Below are 22,524 nucleotides of genomic sequence, written 5' to 3'. Positions count from 1 at the left end.
CGTTACTCGATGGCCCCTCAACTATCCCTTGGGTTCCGCCCAGTGGTCTCCGCTAGATTGGCAACGTTTAGGTGTGCGCATGCGCCCAAGCGCTTCTGCCTTTCGGACCGTCCCTTCCCTTAGACCTGAACTTTGCGCACGCCCAAAGGACTCTCCCACTTCTTAGCGCTCCACCACTTCCCTGCGCTTGCGCATTCAAGCCGCCAGGTTTTCCTTTTCCGGGTCCCAACTGGGCTCGTTGGGCGCATGCGCCACTGCAGGTTGGCGGCTCGCGGCTCCTTTTTCCGGCCTCCCCCTTGGGCCGGCTCCCGCAGAAGCGGGGCGAGCGCGGAGCCCAAAACGAGTGACCTGTGACCCCGGAAGTGGACCTCAGGGTACCAGGGCTTTCCCCGGGCCGGAACCGAGGGAGCCGTCGCCTGCACCCCCAGAGCATCCACCCCACGCCCACCTCTGGATGCCGCCGACGGGTGCCCGGCCCTTGCCCTGCGCCTGCCTGCCGGCCCGGCCCTTGGGAGCAGATCTGGGCCGGGGGTGGGGGCCCGGACCCCGCCTCTGATGCGTCTCCACCCCCGCGCCTGGGTCTCGCACCGCTGACTGCCCGGGCCGGCCCCGCCCCCTGCTCGCACCCTAGCCCCACCGACCTCTCTTCTCCGCTGGGGGAGGCCATGGCGTGAGCGCGAGGCCGGGCCCCGGGGCCCTCGGGCGCCACGCGGGGCATGGGCCGGGGGCCGCCCCCATGAGGGTCCCGGGAGGAGGGCGCGCGCAGCAGCGGCGGGGCCATGGGGTCGCAGGTATTGCAGATCCTGCGCCAGGGGGTGTGGGCTTCGCTCACCGGCGGTTGGTTCTTCGACCCGCACCAGAGCACCTTCTCCAACTGCTTCCACCTCTATGTCTGGATCTTCCTGCTCATCTTTCCTTTCTTGCTGTACATGGTGAGACGCTGCCGCCACCTGTAACTCCCGCCGGGGAAAGGGAGGGCAGATGTCACGGAGGGGTGCAACCTGGTAGGGATTCTGGGCTGTGGCTTGGGCACTAGGATGTAGGAAGAGGACTCAGTGCAGAGTTTGGAGTGTGTGGAGGAGAGGCCAAAATTTTCTGGCCTGGGTGACCTTGAGACCCTCACTTCGTTTCTTTCCAGTTAGAAAGAAGACAGGGCCCTCCGGCAGGGCTTTCTTACTAGTTGTGTGCAGGGGCGATGAAGTCCTGTTGTGAATTTGTGAATCCTAGCTTTGACTGTGGCGTTAGGTCCACCCCACGGGGGCAGGGCTGTGTGAAGAGGGACCTGACTTGCTGCCACCTCCAGGTCCTGCCCCCCAGCTTGATGGTGGCTGGTGTGTACTGCCTTGTGGTGGCTGTCATCTTCGCTGCCATCAAGACTGTGAACTATCGGCTGCATGCTATGTTCGACCAGGGCGAGATTGTGGAGAAGCGCAGCTCTACCATGGGGGAGCCAGAGGAAGAGCCTGCCCAGGGGGACGGCAGTCTGCCCAGGTGGGGCGAGGCAGGGCCTGTGTTGGAAATGGAGGGTCCTTGGTGCCTGGGCCTGAGCGCTGGAGGATGGAGAAGGGGCTTAGGGAACATTGGGTCCAAGAACGGTTGAACGTTCTATGGTTGGCCCTGGATTCATCAGGGGGATCTTTGTGGAGAGTAGAGCGATGGGGATGTTGGGAGAAGTACTATATGAAGAGGGAGGGTTAACTGAAAGCTACTGTTCTTTTCCACTGCTAGGGATCCTGGAGTGGAAATGACAGTATTTCGAAAAGTGAGTTCCACACCCCCCGTACGCTGTAGTTCTCAGCATTCCGTGTTTGGCTTCAACCAGGTCTCGGTGAGTGGTCCTGGCCCTCTCCCTTCCCCACTCCTCTCCTGAGAGCCTGTCCCCAACATGGGTATGTCCTGAACCTACTTTTTGCCCTGTTTGCTCCTTCGTACTTTTTTTTCTATTGCTCAGGAGTTGCTGCCCCGGATGGAGGACTCTGGGCCCCTCAGAGGTAGGTGGCTGCTGTTCAGAGCTGAAGGTGGTGGTGTGGAGTAGGGGATGGCGCGTGCAGGCCTTGAGGTCCTGCTGACGCCTCTGGGGCTGTGGTTGCAGACATCAAGGAGCTGGTGCGGGAGCAGGGCAGCAACAACGTGATCATGACCTCTGCCGATCGAGAGATGCTGAAGCTAAGCTCACAGGAGAAGCTGAGTGAGTGGGCATGTTGGCGAGAGCCTGGGGAGAAGACTAGCTGTCTTGTCTTTGAGTCACCCCAGCTTTTACTTCCCTGGGCTCTCTGTGTTCTCTCAGATTGGATCTCCTCAGTGTCTTGCCCCACTGGGTTCTCAGAAAGTGGGGCCATAGGACCCCTTCAGCCACCGGTCCCTTTTGTAGAATGCCATTCTGTCGTCTTCTGTCTTCTTGTGTTCTGATAGTTGGAGACCTCCCCCAGACGCCTCCAGGGGCTGCCCCAGACCCATCTCTCCCCAGCACGGACTCCTCAGAACGTTCTCCCCTGGCTGGAGATGGCGCCCCCTGGAGTGGGAGCAGCGTGGCTGACACTCCCATGAGCCCCCTGCTGAAAGGGAGCCTCAGCCAGGAGCTGAGCAAGAGCTTCCTGACGCTGACCCGGCCCGACCGGGCCCTGGTGAGGACCAGCAGTCGACGGGAACACCGCCGCGGAGCGAGCGGCTACCAGCCCCTGGACCGGCGGGGCTCGGGTGAGCCCACACCCCAGAAAGCCGGCTCCTCAGATTCCTGCTTCAGTGGCACTGACAGGGAAACGCTGAGCAGCTTCAAGAGCGAGAAGACCAACTCGACCCACCTGGACAGCCCCCCCGGTGGGCAAGCCCCCGAGGGCAGCGACACAGACCCACCCTCGGAGGCAGAGCTGCCCGCTTCACCAGATGCTGGGGTCCCGTCAGATGACACACTGCGTTCCTTTGACACAGTCGTAGGAGCAGGGACGCCTCCGGGCCCGGCTGAGCCGCTCCTGGTTGTACGGCCCAAGGACTTGGCCCTGCTGCGGCCTAGCAAACGGCGGCCACCTGTGAGAAGACACTCCCCCGCTGGCCGTGCCCCTCGGCGGCCGCTGCTGGAAGGCGGGGGCTTCTTCGAGGACGATGACACCAGCGAGGGCAGTGAACTGAGCCCGGCCTCCAGCCTCCGGTCCCAGCGCCGCTACAGCACCGACAGCTCCTCGTCCACTTCCTGCTATTCCCCTGAGAGTTCTCGGGGTGCGGCGGGGGGGCCCCGGAAACGACGGGCCCCCCACGGGGCTGAGGAGGGGACGGCTGTGCCTCCCAAGCGGCCCTATGGGACCCAGCGGACGCCTAGTACCGCCAGCGCCAAAACGCACGCCCGCGTGCTGAGCATGGACGGGGCAGGGGGTGATGGCCTGAGGGGCCCCCTGGCTGGCTCCAAGGCTGAGCTGGAGGTCCAGGCGGGGGTGGAGCTGGCAGCCGGTGAGCCCGCTGTGCTGCCCGCCGAGGCCCGCCGGGGACCTGCGGCCAACCAGCCTGGCTGGCGGGGGGAGCTGCAGGAGGATGGTGCTGTGGGGGGAGGTGAGTGCCGGCTCCAGAGCTGGGGGGAGGCGAGCTCAGTAGGGACGTGGGTTTGGGCCAGGGGCAGCTGGAGTGGACCTGGTCAGCCTCTGTCTCAGGCAGCAGATGGACAAGGACGCAGCGACCTAGTGACGTTGGCTGCCAGGAGCCTCAGATGAGCAAGGCTGGAGTGGTGAGGAGACCGAGGCAGAGACCTCAGGCACCTGGCTCCAGGTCCTGCAGGTAGCACCTGGGCCTCTGCTCTTTGAGGACTCTGAGTAGCCACGCTCATCCTCCTGGGTCGCCAGTGGGGCAGAGCAGATCACGTCCTTGTTTCCACATGTGGAAACTGAGGCCCGCGTGGTTAGGTGACCTGGCTGGGCCACAGAGGCGGGATGCGGTTGGACTAGGCCTGACCTTTAGCTCCACCCATGCAGGGGCATCTGTCTCCCCCCCTCCCCCAACCCTCCCTCAGGCTCTGTCCAAGCCTCTGTCACTTATGCTCGGGGGGCCTCTCTCTCTGGTCAGCTGCCGAGGAGATTGGCAAGCGGGACCGCTCAAGCAGCGTGAGGCGGGCACAGGCCATCCGGAGGCGTCACAATGCCGGCAGCAACCCTACCCCCCCCGCCTCGCTCATGGGCTCGCCGCCCAGGTGAGCACCTGCCGGCTGCTTGGACGGGAGTGGGGGCCGGCTGGCTCTAAGGGGTGCTGACCATGAGCCGACCCCTCCCCAGCAGCCTGCAGGAAGCTCAGCGGGGCCGGGCTGCCTCCCATTCCCGGGCGCTGACGCTGCCCTCTGCCCTGCACTTCGCCTCCTCGCTGCTGCTCACTCGGGCCGGCGCCAACGTGCACGAGGCCTGCACCTTTGACGACACTTCCGAGGGTGCTGTGCACTACTTCTATGACGAGAGCGGTGAGCCCCTCCCCCGGTCCGTGGCCAGGCCTCTTTCTCTTCCGCTTTGGGTCATGGTCCCAGCAGCTGTGCTCTTGGTGCCCAGGGGCTGGGCTGCCATCCAGAGGAACCCAGCAGAGGGTTTTCCTCACTTGATGGCCCTGGTGCCCACGTGGGTTGGGCCTTGGTGCTCCTGTCCCTGACAGGCTGCCTTGTCCCACACTTGTGCCCCAGGCGTGCGGCGTTCCTACACCTTTGGCCTGGCTGGAGGCGGCTACGAGAACCCTGTAGGGCAGCAGGGGGAGCAGGCAGCCAATGGTGCCTGGTGAGTCTCCAAGCTTGGGCTCTCCCGACCCAGCAGCCGATGGGCTGCCATTTCTGGGGAATTTCCTGTCTTCCTTCTTTGGGCTGGGCAGCGGCAGCTCAGACCTCTAGGAGGAGAGGAGGGTGGGCGGCGGTGAAGGGTGGACCTGCAGGGATCCCTGAGGTCTCTGGTTCCGTGGCACTTCCAAGCAGGAGGCTTCCAGGGTCTTGAGGTCCAGGACCTGGGAGGGAGGCACTTCTGCCACCTGACTCCTCTGGACACCCCTGCGTTCCTGGGTATTGGAGCAGCTCCCTTCCCCCAGTCATGGCCTGGCCTTGGCCTCGACCCCATTCCATTCCCAGCCTCACCCACAGCCCCGACCCTCATGGCTGCTGTTCCCACAGGGACCGCCACTCGCATTCCTCCAGCTTCCACTCGGCTGATGTCCCAGAGGCGACAGGTGGCTTGAACCTGCTACAGCCGCGGCCCGTGGTCCTGCAGGGCATGCAGGTGCGCCGAGTGCCCCTGGAGATCCCAGAGGTGAGGAGCCAGCATCGGGGAAGGAGCTGCAGGGGGCGGGGTGCAGACCACCAAGCATCCACCCAGGCACCAGGAGGGACAGGTCACCCTGAGTGAGGGCTCCAGGGGCCCTGAGATAGCTGTCTTGACCTTTGATGGCCAGCACAGGGTGCACAGGTCCTGGACCTGAATGGCTCAAGGAGTCGCTTATTTATTTACCCGTTCAACGTACATGCCTGGAATAGTTTTGTTTGCCCTGGAGGGGCCCACAGTTAGTGGGGACGGTGGGTGCTAGCAGTGGCACTTGCAGAAGGGGCAGTTGAGCTCGCCTGGCAGTGGCAGTGCTGCCTCCTGTGCTGGGCGCCTGACGTGGGGTGTCTTGAGGCATGCTGTTCGAGCTTGTCCGTCTCAGCAGAGCTAGCAAGAGCGCCACCTTTCGTTCCTGAAAGTGTCCTGACGTGGGCAATAACTGATGTGGTTGGCCAGGGAATAACAGAAGTACTAGGGATGTATGAGACACAGATTCAGAGTTAAACGACAGTCGTGAAAGTAGCACCCACACACCCAGGGCCACAGAGAGGCCACGGGCAGCGCCCAGAAGCCCCACGTGCCCCTTCCTGACGCGATTATTCTCCTGACGGTCACGTGGGATAGCAGTGTTATCCTTCCACAGCCGAGGGTCTCCACCAGAGGCAGGGGCCCTGCTGCTGGGCTCTCCAGAGCCCAGCACAGGGACAGGCTCGTAGTTGTATCACGTAAACACTTGTTGAATTAAAGACACGAGAAGCCCAAAGAGGTTAAGTAGTTGGTCCAGGGCCTCGCAGTGCTGGCACTGGCACCGAGGCCCGTCCTCAGGGCTGGCGCTCCGTGTGCTCCAGGGTAGGGGGGTCTGAGTGACCCTAAGGGCTCTGTCTGGGAGGAGGGTAGTGTTTGTGCTGGCTCCTGAAGGATAAGGTGGATTTCTCTGAGCCCAGGAAGAGACGGGAGATGCTGCCTGAGTGGGGAAGACAGACGCAGGAGCTAGTAATCCTGGCGTCCAGCAGCCCTGGAAGCCCCCACGGCCACTGAGCCCCGTCCTGGGAAGCTGGAGGAAGGAGTAGGCCCTTGGATGGAGGGTCAGGGCAGGCCGCGGGGCTGCTACATGTTGGGGACTTTCTGTGTTGACCAGCCAGTGTGTGCTGGGGGGTGGCAGTGGACCACGGGGGCGGGGGGTGTGGGGCTGATGGCCGCGGCCATGGGGACCGCAGTTTGACCTGCTGGACCAGGACTCCCTGCACGAATCCCAGGAGCAGACACTGATGGAGGAGGCGCCGCCCCGGGCCCAGCACAGCTACAAGTACTGGCTTCTTCCCGGCCGCTGGACCTCTGTGCGCTACGAGCGGCTCGCCCTGCTGGCCCTGCTGGACCGGTGAGCACCCACCCCCTCATCCCCCAGTCCTTGATCGTCCCTGGCCCCTGGCCTTCCGACTCTGAACGTGTGGAGGCTGTCATGGCAACAGAGAACCTACCTGCTGGGGTCGCTGAGGGTGCGTGGAGAGCTGGAGTCTGCAGTGGGGTTTCTTCAGGTGCTTCTGGGTGCAGAGGGGCGGCCGAGGGGGTGGTGCTCTGGTCGCTCCTCTCCTAGAGCTTTGCTGGAGACGTTGTTCCTGTTCAATGTGTTGTTTTTTATTTGCTTCTGGGTGAGTGTCAAGTAAATTGAATCCTGTACCCTGAAAGAGCTAACGAACCATCTGTCTTAGCTTTATGTGTTTTCGGGAGGAAACTGAGGCGCAGAAAGCGAGAGAGATCAGATGGCGTTTGTTGTCGGGGTGGATGGTTTGGGCCTGGAACCTGTCCCGGCTCCCTGTGTTCTGGGTTTCTCCCGGCGCTGTGACCGGTGTTTGGGGGGCATCGTCTGTGTGCGTAGCATAGCGAGTGGGAGCCGGAGATGGGCAGATGCCAGAGTGGTGGCACCTGAGGCCTCGGGGTCTAGAGGGGGCAAAGACTGGGATCGGGATGCGGGGTAGCAGTGGAGTGGCTTCCTGGAGCGGGTGCCGCCTGGCCCTGGCCCTGGCCCTGAGAGGGCACAGCTTCACATACTCAGGATGGCGGCTGGCGTGGACACCGGCCTGGACATGGGCCTCTGTGGCTGGCTCCTGTTTCCCCCATCCCCTAACCCCTTGCCCCACCAGCAGGTGAGGGGGTGGGTGTGCTCTGACCCTGCTGTCTCTCCAGGACTCGGGGGCTGGTGGAGAACATTCTCGGCGTCGGCCTGAGCAGCCTCGTCGCCTTCCTGGGCTACCTGCTTTTGCTCAAGGGCTTCTTCACCGACATCTGGGTCTTCCAGTTCTGTCTGGTCATCGCCTCCTGCCAGTATTCCCTGCTGAAGGTCGGGCCTGGCTTCCTGGGTCTCTTCCCTGCCATCTCTTCCCAGATGCACCCTCCTTCCCAGGACCCCTCTTGAGCGGGTTGAGCTCGAAACCCGCTAAGATGCTTCAGATGCCCTGTAGCCACCCCCCATCCTACAAATGAGAGAACTGAAGCTCAGGACGGTTCAGGGGCCTGCCCTGGTCATTCATAAGGGCCCAGAAGTGGAATCAAACAGATCCTGGGGCCTCTGACCCTCCCGTGGGCGCTGGCTCTCATCACCAGTGTGGCTCTTGTCTCTTCCAGAGTGTCCAGCCTGATGCAGCATCCCCCATGCACGTGAGTACCAGCAGAGCAGCACCTTTCCCCGCCAGGCTCAGGCCTGGGTCCTGGGCGGGACTGAGACCAGGTGGGGGAGAGGCAGGGCTCCCTCAACCACCCCCATCACCCCTAGCTCCTTGGTCCTTCTGCCCCCAGCATGCCAAGCTTTCTATCTTGGACCCAGGGCCAGGCACGGGACACGTGAGCGTGTGTGTGTGCACGTACAAGTAGGGTGTTCAGTAGGGGAGGCCTGGCTCCTCACAGGCCCCCCTCCCCAGGGCCACAACTGGGTGATCGCATACAGCCGGCCTGTCTACTTCTGTATCTGCTGTCTGCTCATCTGGCTGCTGGACGCCCTGGCCTCAGCTCAGCCTTTCCCGCCCGTCTCCCTTTACGGCCTCACGCTCTTCTCCGCCTCCTTCTTCTTCTGCGCCCGTGATGTAGCCACTGGTAAGGCCGGGCAGGGTTGAGGTTGCCCAGGGAGCGAGGCCCCAAGGGTGGGCTGAGGGGCAGCCTGCAGGCTGACCGGGCCTCCGCTTCCCCTCCCCGCCAGTGTTCACCTTGTGCTTCCCGTTCGTCTTCCTCCTGGGCCTCCTGCCCCAGGTGAACACCTGTCTCATGTACCTGCTGGAGCAGATAGATATGCACGGCTTTGGGGGCACAGGTATGGGGCCCACGGGTGGCTCGGGGGTGTGGGGGCCATGCGGGGCCCAGGAGGGGCTGTGGATTGTGGCTGCGGCTCTGGCCGCTCACTGAGCCTTCTCCCGCGGCGACATGGTGGATTCTGAGAGCCCATCTCTTCCCCTCCCCTCCCCTCTCCTCCTGTCTCCTCCGCAGGCAAGTGGTTTAAACCCAAGAATGCCAGGGGTTCCGAAGGCCTCTCCGGGCTGGGGGGAGCCGAGAACAGTGGGCTGGGGACGGGGTCTGGGGGAGTTGAGGGGCAGCGGGGGGCAGTGGGGTGGGCGGCCGGCAGGTGGGAGCTGGGCTTTACTAAAGGCTGCCGCTCACCTCGCAGCCGCCACCAGCCCCCTCACTGCGGTCTTCAGCCTCTCGCGCAGCTTGCTGGCTGCTGCCCTGCTCTACGGCTTCTGCCTCGGAGCCATCAAGGTAGGGATGGCCTGTCGGTGGCGGGCATACTGGAGCCCAGGGGGTCGGTGGCGGGCATACTGGAGCCCAGGGGGTCGGTGGCGGGCATACTGGAGCCCAGGGGGTTGTTGGGACAGGGCTGTGAACTGGGCTCGGCAGTGGGTTCTCCCACGGTTGGGGGACCACCCTCCGCCACCATGCTTATCCTCATCCCCTCTGACCAGCATGGGTTCTCTTCCCAGACTCCTTGGCCAGAACAGCACGTCCCCGTCCTTTTCTCTGTCTTCTGTGGCCTCCTGGTGGCGCTGTCCTACCACCTAAGCCGGCAGAGCAGTGACCCCACCGTGCTCTGGTGGGTGCCCGCATGTACCTGTCCGTGTGCGCACGTGTATACGTGTTTGCGTGTGTCTGTGCGTGTGTGTCTGTGCATGTTCCTGTCACCACCTGACATGGCAGGGGTTGGGGGGGTGTCTGTGGGAGGAGGGACAGCCTCCCCAGACCCAGGCCCCTGACTCTTCTCATGCCCCCCAGGTCTCTGATCCGGAGCAGGCTCTTCCCTGAGCTGGAGGAGCGGAGCTTGGAGACGGCCCGTGCCGAGCCCCCAGACCCACTGCCAGACAAGATGCGTCAGTCAGTGGTGAGGACCGGCAGTGTCGGGGTCTAGTCTTGGGATGCGGGGGTGTGGTCAGCCACTGGGTGGCGGGGACACCCAAGCTGGTGTTTCCTGACCCTGCAGCGCGAGGTCCTGCACTCTGACCTGGTGATGTGTGTGGTGATTGCTGTGCTCACCTTTGCCATCAGCGCCAGCACCGTCTTCATTGCCCTGAAGGTTCGTGCGGCGCAGGCCACCCCTCCCCCTCCCCCCACCTCGGTTTCCACCCCTGAGGGCCTGGGCAGCCGTGGCCTCACGTCCTTCTCTGCCCCTGGCTGACCTGCACCAGGTGGCTCCGTGGCCCTGTGGCCTGGTGCCCTTGGCTGAGCCTTCCGCCTCTCCCTCTTGCAGTCCGTGCTGGGTTTTGTGTTGTATGCGCTGGCTGGGGCCGTGGGCTTCTTCACCCATTACCTGCTGCCGCAACTCCGCAAACAGCTGCCCTGGTTCTGCCTGTCACAGCCCGTGCTGAAGCCGCTGGAGTACAGCCAGTATGAAGTGCGCGGTGAGTGCCCCCCGCCCCGGGCTGGGACCCCTCCACCCCTCCTGCCCTGATTTCCAAGTGGACCTGCAGCCTGATGGTAGCACAGGCCTCGCAGCTCAGAGTGCCAGCAGGGGGCAGCCTCTGCCCACACCTCCCCGTCTGCTCTGGCACTGGCCCTGCGGCCCCTTCACTGCCCTCTGTACCCGCTCCTGCGCCCGCATCAGCCCATGCCTCACTTTCACCCTGCCTGCTTTGCCCTTTTCCTACCTGCCTCGCAGTCTCTGAGGAGATGGGAGGAGTAGAACCCCAGGACCTTAAAGGGACACGTTGTCGAGAATTACAAGCTGGCTACCAGCGAGCTGCATCAGCCTGGCATGCGTTTTTACTTGGATTCTGTAACACAAACACTCCTGAGCCTGTATTTAAACACCTGGATTTGTTTACTCTTTTTCTTTTTCTTTAATATTTATTTGTGTATTACTTTGGCTGCTCCGGGTCTTAGTTGCGGCACACGGGATCTTCATTGCGGCTTGTGGGATCTTTAGTTGCAGCATGCAGACTCTTAGTTGCGGCATGCATGTGGGATCTAGTTACCCGACCAGGGATCAAACCTGGGCCCCCTGCATTGGGAGCGCAGAGTCTTACCCACTGGACTGACAGGGAAGGCCATAAACATCTGGATTTGTTATGCAAAGGTCCACGTGCCTTTGTTTTCATAGACAATGAAGGATTTTGCCCACTGGGCCAGCATCTCCATGTGGCTGAAGTCAGCTCGAGCCAAGTGGCAGGGGCCCCTTCAGAAGGGCCCTGAGGCTGAGGATCACTGTGCACTTGGGCCTCACCCTGCCCGCCCTGGCTCCGGTGGGCACCTGGGGTGTCGTCATCAGCCTTTATTTCACAGACAGCCGACTGGGCAGAGCACCTGCCCTGAGCCCCCAACACACCCGACCTGGGCCTCATCGGCCTCATTGCCCTCATCTGGGCTGCCAGAGATCAACCACCTGCCCCGCAACCGCTCAGAGTCTTTAGGGACCCAGAATGCCACATCCCCACGTCCTGGGGTGTGCCGTCTGTCCAGGTTCCTTTGGAGATCACACCTATCCTGCCCCGTGGTTGGAGGGGAATGCGGAGGACCCGGTGCTAGACAGCAGTCCCACCTTTCCACCTTCCGTTGCAGGTGCTGCCCAGGTGATGTGGTTTGAGAAGCTGTACGCCGGCCTGCAGTGTGTGGAGAAGTACCTCATCTACCCTGCTGTGGTGCTCAACGCCCTCACAGTGGACGCCCACACGGTCGTCAGCCACCCGGACAAGTTCTGTCTCTAGTGAGGACCGCCAGCCCCCTGCCATCCCACTGTCTACATCTCCGTGTGACACAGGGGGAAACTGAGGCCCAGAGAGGGAAGGACACCTGCCTCAGTTGCCCAGCAAGCTTAAGTAGGCCCCCAGCTCCTGACACCCTTTCCGGTGAAGCAGCTGCCTCTTCAAGAGCAGATGTGTCTCTCCAGTGTGTCTGAAGGGGGTGACCTCTTTAGAGAGCAGAGATGAAGAGGCACCGGCCCAGAAGAGCAAGGGCCTGCCCAGCAGAGCCCAGGCCAGGGCCAGCAAGGGATGGGCACCCACACCCACCGTGCCGAGTCTCCGCCCAGTGCCTAACGCCCACCCCTCGCCCACAGCTGCCGGGCGCTGCTGATGACCGTGGCTGGGCTGAAGCTGCTGCGCTCAGCTTTCTGCTGCCCACCCCAGCAGTACCTGACCCTGGCCTTCACTGTCCTGCTGTTCCACTTCGACTACCCGCGCCTCTCCCAGGGCTTCCTGCTCGACTACTTCCTCATGTCCCTGCTCTGCAGCAAGGTGAGACTGTGCAGCAAGACTCCAGGCTGTGCAGCGGGAGCAGGCCTCTCGTGCCTCGGTGCGGGAGACCTTCCCCAGCCCACGTTAGCCACACTGGGGGCCTTCGCAGCGGCTCCTGGCGGGGCAGCGAGCATGCTGAGGTTGAAAGTGGGTAAGTGATTTGCCTCAGGTCTCCTGGAGCATTGGTGGTCAGCTGGGATTTGAAAAGGACCGTTCCCCGGCTCTGTGCTGGAGTCTGCAGTGGTGCCTGCAGGGCGACCCCAGCGCAGGCCTGCGCTTTCAGCTCACTCATGTGGGCGTTCTAGTCTGGTTTCTGGCCTGGCCCAGGATGGTGGCGATCCAGACTGTGTCCCCCTCTGAGGGCAGGGCCTGTGACTGGCTCTTAACTCTTGGTACCACAGTTGAGGCCCAGCCTCATCGCTGAGAGTGGCGTGGCCTGAGCAGGTCTGCTCTACCTTCTCGAATCTCAGTTTTCCCATCTGAGAAATGGGACAGCAGTAGGGGGCTCCCAGAGTGGTTCTACGAATTAAATGGCTAACGCCCCCTTGGTTGCTTTGTCTGGAGCTGCTGATGGTATCAGGGGCTTTGAGGCAGGTCCAGAGTGTAAGAGCTGGGAGTGATCTTGAGCTTGACTCCCATGTAGGCAGCAAGTGGCGTAGCCCCAAGGCTCTGAGTGGGTACTTGGTGGACCCCCCCCTCTCTGTGAGTGATCTGCGTATCTTTTACCTTCCCCCCTTCCAACCCTGCAGCTGTGGGACCTGCTGTACAAGCTGCGTTTTGTGCTGACCTACATCGCGCCCTGGCAGATCACGTGGGGCTCGGCTTTCCACGCTTTTGCCCAGCCATTCGCCGTGCCACGTACCCAGCCTGCCGCCTGCTGCCTGGGCGCGGGTGTGCAGGGAGGACCGTGGCCTGGATGGGGCTGGGGGCCGCCAGGCGGGTTGGCACGGGGTTGGGGGGCTAGTGAGGGAGGCCGGGGAGGGTCCTGCGTGCCTGCCACCTCCTTGACTCGTGCCCAGACTCGGCCATGCTGTTCGTTCAGGCCCTGCTCTCCGCGCTCTTCTCCACGCCGCTCAACCCCCTGCTGGGTAGCGCCGTCTTCATCATGTCCTACGCGCGGCCCCTCAAGTTCTGGGAGCGCGACTACAAGTGAGTCTCGTGGGCCACAGAAGCGAGTGCCGGGGGCGTCCCTGAGAGGGACTTGACAGAGGAGCGGGCTGGCTGCACCGGGGGGCAGGTTGCTGGGAGACGGGAAGGAGTTTGGAGCCCAGGCTGGGTGGGGTGCCGTGGGCTTCGGCGAGGTGGCTGACCCAAACGAGGCAAAACTCGAGCCAGGCCGAGGCCTTGGGCTCACACCCTGCTTCCTGGCTGTGTGGTCCCGGGTGAGTCCCCTCATGTCCCTGAGCCTCAGCCTCCCCCTCTGTCACGGGGCTGTCATGGCGTCTGCCTCGGGGTGCAGGGGTGCGGGTTCGGGGGGGAGGTGCTTGGGGCTGGCGGCAGCAGTCGTTAGCCCTGGGCAGCGTCGCCCTCTCGGCCACCCGTGGTGTCGCTCTCTCTGAACAGCACTAAACGTGTGGATCATTCCAACACCCGCCTGGTCACGCAGCTGGACCGGAACCCTGGTGTGTACCCGCCATCGGGGGCTTTCGGGCGGGGCCTTCCTGGAGGGAGCCTTGCTCACGTGTCACGGTGTCCATCTGTCCGTCCATTCTGGGTTCCAGGAGCTGACGACAACAACCTCAACTCGATCTTCTACGAGCACTTGACTCGCTCGCTGCAGCACACGCTGTGTGGGGACCTGGTGCTGGGCCGCTGGGGCAACTACGGCCCCGGCGACTGCTTTGTTCTGGCCTCCGACTACCTCAACGCCCTGGTGCACCTCATCGAGGTGGGCAATGGCCTCGTCACCTTCCAGCTGCGTGGCCTCGAGTTCCGGGGTGAGTCGCGGGGCCGAGTTTGACAGCGTGTCAGGGCTGGACTCTAGCCCTGCTCTGCTCCGGTTTGCTGGGGCCCTTGAGCAAGGGGCTCTCCCCGCCGGGCCTGGGTTTCCTAGTCCGAGCAGTGAGGTGGCAGGCTCTCTCAGGCCCAGCCCCGTCCCTGCCCTGACTGCGGCAGGTCTGTAGCGACCAGGCTGCTCTGATGAAAGCTCGGACCTGGAGCTTCCGCTGGCCTGCTCTGCGGTCTCAGGCCAGGACCAGGTGGGGGGCCACACGTAAGCCCTGGTGAGTGAGCCGGCTCCTTGCCCTCAGGAAGCTGTGCCTGGAAGATGCCAGCTTCAGAGGGGCTCACAGATGCACAGGGGCTCTAGGCACAGCTCGGGAGCAACACGAGCCTGAGCTTCAGTCTTTGCGTCTATAGATGAGGGACCGGACCCTGTCCCCTCCCCCCAACGCTCAACGCCCCAGTTCCACCCATCGCGGCCACTGGGAGTCAGGAGGAGAAAGGGGCTTGTTTGTTAACCGGTTCACTTAATAATGGTTGCTTGCGTCGCATCTCGGGGAGGTGCCTGGGCACTGTCTGGGGAGGAGGTAGGCTGGGGTGTCCCTGTGGCCCCCTGACTGGAGCCCCCCCTTCCCCGCAGGTACGTACTGCCAGCAGCGTGAGGTGGAGGCCATCACAGAGGGCGTGGAGGAGGATGAGGGCTGCTGCTGCTGCGAGCCTGGCCACCTGCCGAGGGTCCTGTCCTTCAATGCCGCCTTCGGGCAGCGCTGGCTGGCCTGGGAAGTGACGGCCAGCAAGTACGTGCTGGAGGGCTACAGCATCAGCGACAACAACGCTGCCTCCATGCTGCAGGTCTTCGACCTCCGCAAGATCCTCATCACCTACTACGTCAGGGTACGGGGGCAGGTGGCTGGGGGGCAGGGGTCCCCGCCGGTGACTGCCCACTGGCCAGGAGCATCCCGAAGGCCATCTTCTGGATCCCTGGGGGAAGCAGAGGCCTCAGAGAGTTTAATCAGCCTCCAAAGTGTCAGTGTGGGACAGCGGGCCTCAGAGGCCCATGTGACTCTCTGACGGTGGGGAGCCCGGGGCGGCGGGCCCCCTGTCACCCTCCTCCAGGAGGCTCACGTGGGGCGGTGAGTCCTGGGGGCCGGTCGCAGCACGTGCACAGATCCTCTCTCTGGGAGGGGCATTGCTGATGCCAGCCTTCAAGACCACCAGCCCCGCCCCACGCCCCCCCAGTACAGAGTGACGATAACAGGAGCAGCGGTGGCAGGAACGACAGTCGTAGGAGCAGCCGCCAAGCAGCGGTGCTCACTGAGGGCTGGGCTCTGCCAGGCACCTCTCCTGGGCTGCGTGGAGCCCGCCACACCCTCTAGGAGAGGTCCCGCTGCCTCAGGTGCGGACAGCGACTTGCCTGAGGCTCTAGAATCAGGAGAAAGTGCCAGAGCTAGGCTTAGCCCAGGCCTGGTCCTCGCTGTCTCAGCCTGGGCACGCCAAGCCAGGCCTGGTCCTCGCTGTCTCAGCCTGGGCACGCCAAGCCAGGCCTGAGGGTCTCGAGGCCTATGGTGATGTGGCAGGGGGTTGGTGAGGCACGGTGTGAGGTCCGAAGGCAGCCGTGGATTGGGTTCTGGGAAGCTTAAAGTATCGCCTTCTTTGCTGTGCCTGTCAACCCCCTTGAGAAGTGGGGATTCTCGCAGTTCTGTGAGGTGGCAGGGATGATGAGGGCGCTACAGGAGTGGGGTGAGTAGGGGCTCATAGGTTCCCTCACGCTCTCTTAGCATCTTCCCTGGGGCTTGTCGTGGGCCCAGACGGAGTGGCCTGTTGGAGTCCAGGTGAGCCTGCCCACCTGAGGTTCTCTCTAGGGCAGTCCTGTGCATCCCCTAGCTGTCCTTCACTGCCAGTGGGCACCCCATCTGTGTCGCTTGTCAGAGAAACTGCACTTTCTCTGCTGTGGATGTTTCTACCTGTCCACTCCTAGGGAAGGGCTTGTGAGCCTGCCCCATACTTATCGTCACCAAGAAAGAGGCTGTGGTCCAGAAAAAGGCATTCCCAGCCGCAGGTCACCCAGGGGTTACGGTCCTGTCCACCTTCCTCTCCCCGTCTCCTGAGAGGTGCTCCTGCCCAGGTCTCCCCACTTCCTCCCTCTCGGCCAGTGTAGGCTTCTCGTGGCGGTGCAGCAGACCCCAGCCAGGCCCCCGGCTAGCAGGCTGAGATGAGCGCCGCCCCTGTCCAGCTTCTTGAGGGGAAGCCGACTTGCCGCAGCTGCCTCAAAGGCTGGGCAGAATCACGGCCGTGTGGAGGCGCCTGGAGGACCCAGGGAAGGCTCTGCCCAGGATGGAGTGTGGGCTGAAGTTTGGAAGGATGAATGGGGGCTGCTGAGGTGGGGCCTGGGGGGAGGCAGGTGTGCAGGGCAGCCCCACGGGCCTGGGGCAGTTCAGGGATGTGTCCCATCCAGCCCTGGGCTTGGCAGACCAGGCGGAGCCTTCCTGTGCAGATTTAGCCCCCCTTGGCGCCTCCTACCTTGTCCTTCGTGGAAGTCACTGAGTGCAGTTGCGTGAGAGATTCAGTGCAACTCCCGTGGCCACGGAGACACTGGCAGCCAAGCCTTGGGGTACTCTTAGCATTTCCAAGCCCAGGCACATTCATTCTGCTGTTTGATTCTTTTTTTTTTTTTTTTTGCGGTACGCGGGCCTCTCACTGTTGTGGCCTCTCCCGTTGCGGAGCACAGGCTCCGGACGCGCAGGCTCAGCGGCCATGGCTCACGGGCCCAGCCGCTCCGCGGCATGTGGGATCTTCCCGGGCCAGGGCACGAACCCGTGTCCCCTGCATCGGCAGGCGGACTCCCAACTGCTGCGCCACCAGGGAAGCCCCTGTTTGATTCTTTTAGTAACTCTTGGAAGAGGCAAGGTCAGTGTAACAGGTCCCTTTCACAGTTGAGAAAACTGAGGCTCACAGACCCATCCTTGCAGTTAGGTGGGATGAAGGCAGAAAAGGTGCCGCAGTCGTGATGCTTATGAGGATTCAGTGAGCTGCCCCACGTGAGACACGGAGCAGAGCCACTGAGCTGCCAGCAAATGCTTGCAGGCGGGCGCTGTTACTCCTGAGAACCACCCTCAGGGCTGGGCCCCAGGATTGCTGGTTCCGTAGAACACCACGTGGTTGTGCAAGTGAATGGAGCACTTCTGTGTGCCAGGCCAGCTCCTCCCCCAGTCCCCAAAGTTTTTTTTTCTGGTTCTTCTTGGGGGCTGCGGAGATGCCCTCTGAGCAAGAAGGTCCGTCTGGAGCCAGTCTGCCTGGAGCCCAAGCTGCCCCACAGCCCTCCTGCCCCCATTCACCCCGTTAGGCTCCTGGTGCCCCTTCCTCTTGGTAAGGGGGCCACCCAGCCTTCCCCAGACTGCCCACTCACCTGCCACAGCCGAGGCAATGCTGGGGCCAGGCTCCCAGCTACCAGGCAAGCTGCTGTATGCCGGGAACCGAACTGGTGAGGCTCCACCTATAGCCATGGCCTCCAGGTGTCCCCACCATCACCACCCAGGGAGCTATCTGAGGCCTTGGCTCTTCCTGGCTTGTACTGTGGCCATTTTGCCCAGGCTCTTAGCCTTTCCATGTCCTACCAGAGCCACCCTGCTGGACTCCCGTACTGCCTAGGTGCCCTCTGTTCATGGCCAGCTGCGCCAGCCTCCCCAGCTCTGGACTTCCCACCCTTTCCCCAGACAGAAGCCCATCCCGTTGGCTCCATCCCAGGGCAGCACACAGAATCCCAGTAACCTCACTGGCTGCCAGCTGCCGGCCTCACACTGCCCATCCATGCTGGCTGTGTCAGCTGCCTACTTCCAAGAGCTCCTCTGCATTTGCCCAAACCCCTGCTTAGAAGCCAGCAGAATCTCTTAAAGGGTCCAGGAGCCCCGGACTTTGGGCACAGATGCTGTGCCTCTGGCTTTTTTCTGAGGGGAAGCCCTGTGGCCGTCACACTTAAGCTGCCTCAAGGGGCCCAAGACCTAGGGGCACTTAGGCCCCATGGGCCTGCAGGCAGCCCCACGACCTTAGGCTGACCTTCCGGGGCCTCTGAGGTCTGGATGCCACAGCATCGTGGTATTGTGGTGCTGGCCAGCTCACCCTGCCCTGCTGTGTAACTGCGGGCAAGTCTGTCGTCTGTCTGGGCCTCAGTTCCCCTTACAAACAGGGCAGGAGGGAAGGGCAAGCGTCCGAGCACTTGCCACAGTGCACCACCCTCCAGGGGATGCTCCGTGAGGAGGACTGCTTCCTGTCAGCTTTCCCCTTCCCCCTCCCTGGCCGAGAGAAGGGCAGCAGACTTGCCTGTGGGTCTTCAGGGAGCTGAGATGGGACACAGGATGGGCGTCCCGGGAAGCTGACTTCAGCTCAGTCTAAGGGAGAAACCTCTTTTTTTTTTTGGCCACTCCGCATGCCTTCTGGGGTCCTGATTCCCTGACCCGAGATCGAACCCCTGGCTTTGGCAGCGAAAGCATGGAGCCCTAATCACTGAACCGCCAGGGAATTCCCGCGGAGAAGCCTCTTCACCCTGACGCTGTCTCCTTCAGTGGCCGGGGCAAGGGCGCTCCCCCAGGCACTGACCCCAGCCCTCTCCTCCCAGAGCATCATCTACTACGTGAGCCGCTCGCCAAAGCTGGACGCCTGGCTGAGCCACGAGGGCATCGCGACAGCCCTGCGTCCTGTGCGGGCACCTGGCTATGCTGACTCAGACCCCACCTTCTCACTGAGCGTGGATGAGGACTACGACCTTCGCCTCTCTGGCCTCTCGCTGCCCTCCTTCTGCGCCGTGCACCTGGAGTGGATCCAGTACTGCGCTTCTCGGCGCGGCCAGGTCCGGCCACCGCTACCCTGGGGCTGCCTTCTCCCCTCGGCCTCTCCCCTCCCCGTGCAGGTTCTTCTCACCCTCAGCCTCCCTTGGCCTGGGCCCCAGCCCCCACCCCAGGTTCCCTGTCCCAGGTCTGAGCTGGGCTCTGGGGACGGGGGTCCTTGTGCCGCAGCCTGTGGACCAGGATTGGAACTCGCCGCTGGTCACGCTGTGTTTTGGCCTGTGTGTGCTGGGCCGCCGGGCCCTGGGGACAGCTTCGCACAGCATGTCGGCCAGGTGAGTGCCCGCAAGTCCAGCCGGGCCTGTCGCTCTCCCCTCCTCTACCTCCATGAAGAGCTCTGGGCCTCTGGCCTCAGCCCCCAGGGGCCGCATCAGTCCTTCCTTCAGTGGCTCTTTTATCCATGGTGACTTCGCCTGCTCCTCACCGCCCTGTGAGGGACATGGGCAGAGGTTGACCTCGTCAAGATGGCGAAACCAAGGCCCAGCATAAAGAGCCGACTCCGCTCTGACCACTGCACATAGAGGCAGAGCTCAGGAAGCCAGGAGCCCCCTGTGCATTCACCTCCCCCCCTCCTCTTCCCCAGCCTGGAGCCCTTCCTCTACGGCCTGCACGCCCTGTTTAAGGGGGACTTCCGTATCACCTCCCCGCGCGACGAGTGGGTCTTTGCCGACATGGACCTGCTTCACCGCGTGGTGGCACCTGGGGTTCGCATGGCCCTCAAGCTTCACCAGGTAGGGAGAGGTGTGCCCAGGCAGGGTGGGGCGAGGTCTCTGCCCAGGCCAGGGGCCGCCGGCCTCAGCCCTCCGTCCTCCCCGCAGGACCACTTCACGTCCCCAGATGAGTATGAGGAGCCGGCCGCTCTGTATGATGCCATCGCAGCCAACGAGGAGCGGCTGGTCATCTCACACGAAGGCGACCCGGCCTGGCGCAGCGCCATCCTCAGCAACACGCCCTCGCTCTTGGCGCTGCGGCACGTCTTGGACGACGCCTCCGACGAGTACAAGATCATCATGCTCAACCGGCGCCACCTCAGCTTCCGTGTCATCAAGGTGGGGACGGCCGCTCGCCCGACCCGGCCCCCTTCCTGGCGCGGCCTCCTGACCCCCGCGTGTGGCCTCCGCAGGTGAACCGCGAGTGTGTGCGCGGCCTGTGGGCTGGGCAGCAGCAGGAGCTGGTGTTCCTGCGCAACCGCAACCCCGAGCGAGGCAGCATCCAGAACGCCAAGCAGGCGCTCCGCAACATGATCAACTCCTCCTGCGACCAGCCGCTGGGCTACCCCATCTACGTGTCGCCCCTCACCACCTCGCTGGCCGGCAGCCACCCCCAGCTGCGGGCATTGTGGGGCGGCCCCATCAGCCTGGGCGCCATCGCCCGCTGGCTTCTGCGCAGCTGGGAGAGGTGAGCTCCGACCCCCCGCCTCTAGCCCGCAAGGCCGGGGTCACGGGGCAGGAAGCCGGGGCTCGGAGAGAGGAAGCGGCTCTCTCTGGGGTCTGACTGAGGAAGTGCTGGAGCCAGGATTGAGCCCCGAGAGCTGACCCCTTCCCCGAGCTGACCCCTTCCCCGAGCTGACCCAACCGCACACCCCGCCCCCTCAGCCAGAGCTGAATGTGGCCTTTAGCCTGAAGCACCGTTGATGATGCTTCCCTTTTTTTTTTTTTTTTAAGGTTTATTTATTTATTTTATTTGTCTTTGGCTGTGTCGGGTCTTAGTTGTGGCACGTGCGATCTTCGTTGAGGAATGCGGGATCTTTTGTTGCAGCGTGTGGGCTTCTCTCTAGTTGTGGCGAGCGGGTTTTTCTTCTCTAGTTGTGACGCGCAGGCTCCGGGGCCCATGGGCTCTGTAGTTTGCGGCACTCGGGCTCTAGTTGAGGCGCGCGAGCTCAGTAGTTGTGGCACATGGGCTTAGTCGCCCTGCGGCATGTGGGATCTTAGTTCCCTGACCAGGGATCGAACCCGTGTCCCCTGCGTTGTAAGGTGGAATCTTTACTACTGGACCATCAGGGGAGTCCCCGATAAGCCCTCCCTTAAAAGCCCTGTAGGGACTTCCCTGGTGGTTCGGTGGTTAAGACTCTGTGCTTCCGCTGCAGGCGGTGCGGGTTCGATCCCTGGTCAGGGAATTAAGATCCCACGTGCCACGCAGTACGGCCTTAAGGGGAAAAAAAAAAAAGCCCTGTGAAGCAGATGGCAAAAACCTTTTAGAAATAGGACTCTGGGTTCTGATATGGTAGGTGACCTGTCTTGGGTTGGGGACTTGTGCTTGTGAGGTCTTTGTATCTCCCACCCCCTACCAACCTCTTGTCTGCCTCCCATCCCCCAGGCTTCATAAGGGCTGTGGTGCCGGCTGCAACAGCGGCGGGAACGTGGATGACTCGGACTGTGGTGGAGGCGGAGGCTTGACCTCCCTCAGCAATAACCCCCCCTTGGCACACCCCACACCTGAGAACACAGCAGGTGAGCAGGCAGGGCCGCGCTGAACCACTGAGTGGAGAGGGCAGCCTAGCCGACTGAAGTCTCTGCCCTCTTATCTGTCTCCCACAGGCGGTGGTGACCAGCCCCTCCCACCAGGCCCTGCCTGGGGCCCGAGGCCCTCCCTGAGTGGCTCTGGTGATGGGCGCCCCCCTCCTCTGCTGCAGTGGCCACCCCCTCGGCTCCCTGGACCATCCCCCGCTTCTCCTGCCCCCACTGAGGGTCCCAGGCCCTCAAGGCCCCCTGGCCCTGGCCTCCTTAGTTCTGAGGGTCCCAGTGGGAAGTGGAGCCTGGGGGGTCGGAAGGGGCTAGGGGGATCCGAGGGGGAGCCAGCCTCAGGGAGCCCTAAAGGAAGCACCCCCAAATCTCAGGTATGGTTCTTATGGGAAGGTCGGGTCCTGGGCAGCTCAGGTCTGCTCTCCTACCAACCTATCTCCCCTCCCTCAGGTGCCCCTAGACCTCAGCCTCAGCCCGGACATCAGCACCGATGCCTCGCCCCCCAGAGCAGTGCAGGATATTCCGTGCTTGGACAGCAGTGCTCCTGAGAGTGGCACGCCCACTGGGGCCCTGGGCGACTGGCCTGCCCCTGCTGAAGAGCGTGAGAGCCCAGCTGCCCAGCCCCTGCTGGAGCATCAGTACTGAGTGGCCTGGTGCCCTCTGGGTCCCAGCCCAGGATTCAGAAACTTGGACCCCCAGCCTTTGGCCCTTTCTGCTGGACCACAGAACTGAGTGGCTTTGGCTCCCACATGTGAACCCTGACCTCTGGCTGCCTTAGCCAGAGCACCAGAACTGAGTATCCCAGACCTCTGACCTTGGCCCCTGATCTCTCATCCTAATTCAGGGCCTGGGCTCCCCAAACTGAGGCAGGCAGCCTCCCAGCTGGGCCCTAAGAGCCAAACCCATGGGCTGGTCCTGCTTCAAGCCCATGGCCAGGACTGACTTGGCCCCTCGGCCTGCACTGCCTGCTGGGGTAGCCCCTTGGCCTTGGACTTGGGGCTGAAATGTGGGGAGGGGGGTTTCTTTTTCTTTTTTTTCTTTTTCTTTTTTTTTTTCGTGCTTCGGAGACACCAGAATTAATAACACTATTTTTGATTTTGGTTGGTAGTTTCTTCTTCCATCTGGGGGTGTTTGGGTGGAGGGTATATGAGCACAGAGAGGGGAATGGGCTATGATGAAGATCAAGGTTAGACCAGGGTGGGGTTCAAGTAGGACTGGATCCTCTTTCTTACAAGCCTGTTGCCTTTTCTATCCTTGATCTGAGGTTTGCAGTTGTTCCGTTTCTCACACCCAAGTGTTCAAAGACTTCTAG

General features: G+C 62.7%; 1 protein-coding gene across 9 annotated transcripts; it reads left to right on the top strand.

The window, feature by feature from the left end:
- The first annotated feature begins 130 nt into the window (after positions 1 to 130).
- Positions 131 to 22,312, top strand: PCNX3 (pecanex 3). 9 transcript variants are annotated; one of them, XM_067748331.1, is made up of 35 exons: positions 131 to 932; positions 1,304 to 1,491; positions 1,729 to 1,762; positions 1,952 to 1,991; positions 2,093 to 2,188; positions 2,413 to 3,540; positions 4,048 to 4,171; positions 4,254 to 4,432; positions 4,646 to 4,736; positions 5,120 to 5,255; positions 6,482 to 6,642; positions 7,449 to 7,602; positions 7,887 to 7,919; positions 8,180 to 8,351; positions 8,455 to 8,565; positions 8,917 to 9,008; positions 9,230 to 9,339; positions 9,519 to 9,624; positions 9,724 to 9,816; positions 9,991 to 10,141; positions 11,298 to 11,442; positions 11,794 to 11,971; positions 12,721 to 12,829; positions 12,991 to 13,120; positions 13,535 to 13,593; positions 13,693 to 13,908; positions 14,553 to 14,806; positions 18,525 to 18,755; positions 18,922 to 19,025; positions 19,334 to 19,481; positions 19,569 to 19,799; positions 19,874 to 20,148; positions 21,067 to 21,200; positions 21,288 to 21,586; positions 21,663 to 22,312. In XM_067748331.1, the coding sequence occupies exons 1-35, from the start codon at positions 780 to 782 to the stop codon at positions 21,855 to 21,857; spliced, it is 6,060 nt and encodes a 2,019-aa protein (XP_067604432.1). In that variant the 5' UTR covers positions 131 to 779; the 3' UTR covers positions 21,858 to 22,312. The 9 variants fall into 9 exon arrangements, with proteins under 9 accessions (XP_067604432.1, XP_067604428.1, XP_067604431.1 ...); XM_067748327.1 differs by having other exon boundaries at positions 1,729 to 1,828; positions 4,257 to 4,432; XM_067748330.1 differs by having other exon boundaries at positions 1,729 to 1,828; positions 6,521 to 6,642.
- The last annotated feature ends 212 nt before the right edge of the window (positions 22,313 to 22,524 follow it).

This window comes from Pseudorca crassidens, chromosome 9, assembly GCF_039906515.1.
Source record: "Pseudorca crassidens isolate mPseCra1 chromosome 9, mPseCra1.hap1, whole genome shotgun sequence".
NCBI lineage: Eukaryota > Metazoa > Chordata > Mammalia > Artiodactyla > Delphinidae > Pseudorca > Pseudorca crassidens.
This window is presented reverse-complemented; position numbering and strand designations above follow the sequence as displayed.

What these genes read in the sequence shown, in the direction of transcription:
- PCNX3 (XM_067748326.1), top strand. Translation starts at nt 780, where the DNA reads ATGGGGTCGCAGGTATTGCAGATCCTGCGCCAGGGGGTGTGGGCTTCG. An exon ending in TCTGCCTCGGAGCCATCAAG is followed by an intron (nt 9,009 to 9,229) that starts GTAGGGATGGCC and finishes TTCTCTTCCCAG; the next exon opens with ACTCCTTGGCCAGAACAGCA. An exon ending in CAGCCAGTATGAAGTGCGCG is followed by an intron (nt 10,142 to 11,297) that starts GTGAGTGCCCCC and finishes CTTCCGTTGCAG; the next exon opens with GTGCTGCCCAGGTGATGTGG.